General features: G+C 45.3%; 1 protein-coding gene across 1 annotated transcript in view; it reads left to right on the top strand.

The window, feature by feature from the left end:
- Nucleotides 1–4,892, top strand: part of Pmar_PMAR018216 (merozoite surface protein 3 precursor, putative) — a gene marked incomplete at both ends in the record, with an annotated part of 5,990 nt that overhangs the window by 585 nt on the left and 513 nt on the right. Inside the window, 12 exons of the mRNA XM_002778373.1 lie at nucleotides 219–350; nucleotides 399–452; nucleotides 645–686; nucleotides 729–788; nucleotides 977–1,096; nucleotides 1,987–2,059; nucleotides 2,592–2,665; nucleotides 2,738–2,869; nucleotides 3,180–3,259; nucleotides 3,304–3,394; nucleotides 3,882–3,983; nucleotides 4,576–4,726. Coding sequence (XP_002778419.1) covers nucleotides 219–350; nucleotides 399–452; nucleotides 645–686; nucleotides 729–788; nucleotides 977–1,096; nucleotides 1,987–2,059; nucleotides 2,592–2,665; nucleotides 2,738–2,869; nucleotides 3,180–3,259; nucleotides 3,304–3,394; nucleotides 3,882–3,983; nucleotides 4,576–4,726 — 1,111 coding nt within the window. The remainder of the gene's footprint in view (nucleotides 1–218; nucleotides 351–398; nucleotides 453–644; nucleotides 687–728; nucleotides 789–976; nucleotides 1,097–1,986; nucleotides 2,060–2,591; nucleotides 2,666–2,737; nucleotides 2,870–3,179; nucleotides 3,260–3,303; nucleotides 3,395–3,881; nucleotides 3,984–4,575; nucleotides 4,727–4,892) is intronic.

Here is a 4,892-nt window from a genome sequence, read left to right as displayed (position 1 = left end):
AACTCAGTTTGTCTGTGCTTCCCAATTGGCTGATCGGGATGGGCACGCAGATTCGGACAACGCTAGATCCGAACTTTCAAGAAGAGCTGGACCAGTCTCCACTAGCGCTGATGATATCAGCAGGGCGTAGCGATGTTTGTGGAGGAACGGGTAGAAGTGGGGATAAACGCTCATTGTCTGGGAATGAGCTTATGAGGAGGAGAAGGAGAGTCGGTTAGGTTTTCACGTTACAGCAGCTCGGCCGACTGCCAGAGAAGGAGTTCGAGGGGCTTATGAACGAGCAACAGCCGAGACTACAGAGGGGAATCAAAGTGATCTTGAAAGACCTTTGGTTGAGCTGGCATAAATGGGTAGTGTATATGAAGAGGCGTGAGGAGGTATTGAGTAGTTGTGTGTAGGCCGAGCAGAAGCTGAAGGAAGAGGAGCTTGCACAGAAAGAGCGCATAAAGGAGGTTGGTTGGGTCGCAATGTGTGTGGGAAAGTATGCACATAGTCAACTAGTACATGTGTTGGTGGCAATAAGAAATTCTTGTTGGTTTGTGTACACCTCTACCAGAATTCGCATGAAAACTTCAGCTGATGAAAGCGAGGATAGATTCCATCAACACTTGTCGCAATGTGAGGTGGAATTACTTTGTTTTTAGGAGGAAAAGTTGAAAAGGCTTAAAGAGAAGGAGGAGATGAAGGTGGCGAAGTGACGAGGTGTTTGCTATGAAGCCTGTTGTCAGTTACAAGCAGCTGATATGAAGAGAAGAATGCAGGAAGAGGCACGTCAACAGAAGCAGCTGGTAGTATGTGTGGGGGGGAGGGTGGGTTGTTGGGAGTAAACAAAGGAAAATATGCACATGTTCAACTACATGTGTTGCTGCCAACACGAAAATTTTTTGTGCATTTCTATCTGAATTCGTATAATTAGTGAGGAAACTCTCGAGGTCAGTTGAGGGAAGCAAATATATATTCCTCCGTCACTGAGTAGGAGAGAGAGCGGCTCAGAGAGCAGGAGCGGCTGGCAAGGGAGAAGGCCAGGGTAGAGGAAAAGTTGGCACGGCAAGCTGCTAAGGAGAAAGCAAAGGAAGAGGAAAGACTGAGGAAGGAAGTATTTGATGGGCCCGGGGGAATGTGGAGGTGTAGCGTGTTACTTAGGAGGAAAAAAATCGGAAGCAAAAAGAGAGGGCGAGTTCTGTGAAGGTGGGTGGGATGTTGACACCAGAATCGATAAAATATAGCAAAAAATATCGAAAAATATCGAAAAATATCGGAAATTATCGGAAAATACCGGAGAATAGAGGAAGATATCGGAAAATGTCGGGAAATACCGGAAAATATCGGGAAATATCGGGAAATATCGGGAAACAAGGTAAAATACCAGAATATATCGGAAAATTACGGAGAATACCGGAAAATTGATACCAAAAAGTGGACGAATCGTGATCTTAGGGCCAAGGAAGGAACGCTTCGGTTGCCTCATCGGGAGGGGGCCGGCGGCAGAGCTTTGTAAGGTGTTGGGAATGTGACGGGTCGGTGGATAGTCGTGTAAAATACATGTTAGAGTTTATAGACATAACAGATTGATGATGTTAAAATATAATGGAGTTTCACCCTAGTGATATGAAAAACATATTTTACGACTGCTACAGGCCGCGAATATCGCGTTTTTCACCGAGTTTTACGCGACTTCACGTAAAATGAGTAGCTGATTGTAGATATATAATGGAGTTTCACCCGTTTTACGTGAAGTGGCGTAATACTCCGTGAAAAACGCGATATTCGTGGTAATATGCAGTAGTCGTGAAATATATATCTTTCCGAATCATTCCAAACTGCAACTACACAAACAGTAATCTCGTATGATGGAGTTTCACCCTAGTGATATGAAAAACATATTGCACGACTACTGCATAGCGCACTGAATATCGCGTTTTTCACGGAGTTTTACGCCACTTCAAGTGAGACGGTATATATTAGTGACATTATGTGTTGCGGTAGATCTCTTCGTTTCTGATCGTCGCTGATGGAGACGTGGCCTCTTCTGGGAAGGACTCGGGCCCGACTGCGAAGAGTAGGGAACAGAGTGGTATCGCGTAGTTGTGGCTGAGCTGTCGGCTTAGTTGAGGAGGTTGTCGGATGTGCTGAACCAACCTTGGAGGGTTGGAAAGGTTATTGGAGAAAAGCGAGGAGAAAATTCAACGGGATGGAGTGGGAGAAATGGCGTAGGTCTTGGATTGGTTTAAGGTGAAGTGGCGCAAAAAAACGATATTCGCGGTGATATGCAGTAGTCGTGAAATATATTTTCGCTAGTGTTTTTCATAGAAGGAGTTATAAGGACTAATAAACAATGGAGTTTCATCCTAGTGATATGAAAAACACTAGTGAAAAACATATTTCACGACTACGACAGGCGTTTTTCACCGAGTTTTACGCCACTTCACGTAAAACGGATGAAACTCCAGTAATTCTTCAAATTTATATTTTACCAATATCATTAAGATGTTGAGCATCCAGTTGAGCAAGCCGCATCGCTGATCTCTCTAAATTCCCAGCTGGGCTCGACTGGATTAGTGGGAAGTGCGGTATGGCTGTCGGTGTCGCAGATTCTCGTCGATTTGTATCGGCGAGTAAGAGTGGTGGCGAAGGATCGCCGAATGCTATTGAGGAGGCGAATGATGTGATAGCTCCATCAGAGATTGACACGAAGGGTGTCACCACAGCGGTCTATGCTTATGGTGATGCACTGTAGTTGCGACTTGCTCACGAACAATACTCAGGCGCGGGCAAATCGGCGGAGTCGAGGGAGCGGTACAGGGGGAGAAGGAAACCTCGGTGTGTGCTTGTGGACCTGGACGAAAGGGAAAGGCCGCCTGTGCAGCTGGTGAGCATGGGAGGTTGTCAGTATTGGCAAATATGTTGGTGACAATTTTGGGAAATTTTTATTGATTCCTGTACATTTGTAGGTAGTGTTGGAGGAATATATGTTCGCTTTCCGCGGAAGTTTGCTCACTTGCTGTGAAAATTTATATACGAATTCGAGTAGAAGTGTACAGCAGAGTGTCCTGAGAAGTTTCATATTGCCACCAACACATGTGGTGGACCATGTGCCCACACTGTTTCTAGCCGGGTTTTTATGAAAACTCCTAAGCTCAGCTGAAGGGAGAGAATGTATATTCCTTTTCGGTGGTCAGATTATGAGCTGCGAATCTAAGGCAGTATCAGGGCGTCATCCATTCGGGAAAGACGCCGCTATTGATTATGAGATGGACAGGTGAGATTATGCGTATGATCGTTGGGAGGCTGTGTGGAGTGTAGTGACGCTGAGTGGGCAGAGCTGGCTGAAGGGGAAGATTTGGGAGAAGATGATGACGTCAGTGAAGATGAGGAGACGGCGAGTGACGCTGATGTGAGTTAGTGGGGTCTGTATGGCTTTGAGAAATTGCGGAGCGAGCGGAGCATATACCGCAACAACAGGCAGCACTTTCGCGTTGTACGTGCGTGCAGAATTATTCTGGTTTAACTACGGGAAGCTAGCAGATAGATCAAACGACTCCTCGACATGCCGAGGTGTAGGCAAAAATCGGAATACTCGATTATACGAACAGCTCGATGAGATATGCATTGACGGAAAAAAGACCTACCCGGGGATCGAACCGGGGACCTATGTAAAATTCGTTGATCTAATCAATAGACGTGGACTAAGTGAGCTCCGCTCTTCGTCACGAGGGTCTAGTTTGATAACAATGGGGAAAATGATGCTCCTAATGTGATGACATTTACATGGGAAACTGATTGAAGAATGTGTTCCTAGCCATGTGGGAAAATTCAAAATGAGTTCTCCCCGGGAACATTATAGGTTTCTGGATGACTCTATAGTGGTGATTGTGGTTCAGTCGTGTGTGGTCTCTGATGGGAAACTGAGTGCTGATGAGATGTCCGAGGACGAGGAGTGTGCCGCGGCAGAGAGGGAATTAATAAGAAAGAAAATAAAAAAGGTGGGAGGGGTTGGTGATGATGGTTTTGAAGGAATATATGTTTGTTTTCCTCAGCTGAGCTCAGAAGTTTCCTATATAGTGTTGGAGGAATATATGTTTGCTTTCCTCAGCTGAGCTCAGGAGTTTCCTATACAGTGTTGGAGGAATATATGTTCGCTTCCCTCAGCTGAGCTCAGGAGTTTCCTATACAGTGTTGGAGGAATATATGTTCGCTTTCCTCAGCTGAGCTCAGGAGTTTCCTATACAGTGTTGGAGGAATATATGTTTTCTTTCCTCAGCTGAGCTCAGGAGTTTCCTATACAGTGTTGGAGGAATATATGTTTGTTCTTCTCAGCTGAGCTCAGGAGTTTCCTATACAGTGTTGGAGGAATATATGTTCGCTTTCCTCAGCTGAGTTCAGGAGTTTCCTATATAGTGTTGGAGGAATATATGTTTGTTCTCCTCAGCTGAGCTCAGGAGTTTCCATAATAATCATGCAATTCGGGTATAGAAACGAACAATAATTTTCTCAAAATTTCCACATTCCAACGCATGTAGTTGTCCATGTGCATATACTCCTCTCATACTGGTTTTCGATCCGGTCTTTTTTCAGCGTCGGTCCGCGGACGTCTTGGCGACGGTTTGCATATCCCTCGGGGAAATTGATGGCTTAGAGTGGCCTCCTCCTGGTGGTGCTTCTGCTGTCCTTACGTCACTCCGCGAGACGGTAATTAGCGACTTTACAGTTGACACGCTTGATCAAAGTGAGTGTAGCTGTTGGTCTTTTCCATTTCGCGAGAGTGGCGTACAGGGATTGTTGGAAAATGTGCATATGTTGGTGACAATGTGGAAATTTCGAGAAATTCTCAAAAATTTCCGGTACATTTCTTCCCGGCTGAGAAAAGCGAACATATTTTTAAGACTGCATGC

Source organism: Perkinsus marinus, assembly GCF_000006405.1.
Source record: "Perkinsus marinus ATCC 50983 genomic scaffold scf_1104296949592, whole genome shotgun sequence".
NCBI classification, from domain to species: Eukaryota; Perkinsozoa; order Perkinsida; family Perkinsidae; genus Perkinsus; species Perkinsus marinus.
The sequence above is the reverse complement of the archived record's forward strand: the minus strand, read 5'-3'. Positions and strand labels throughout refer to the sequence as shown.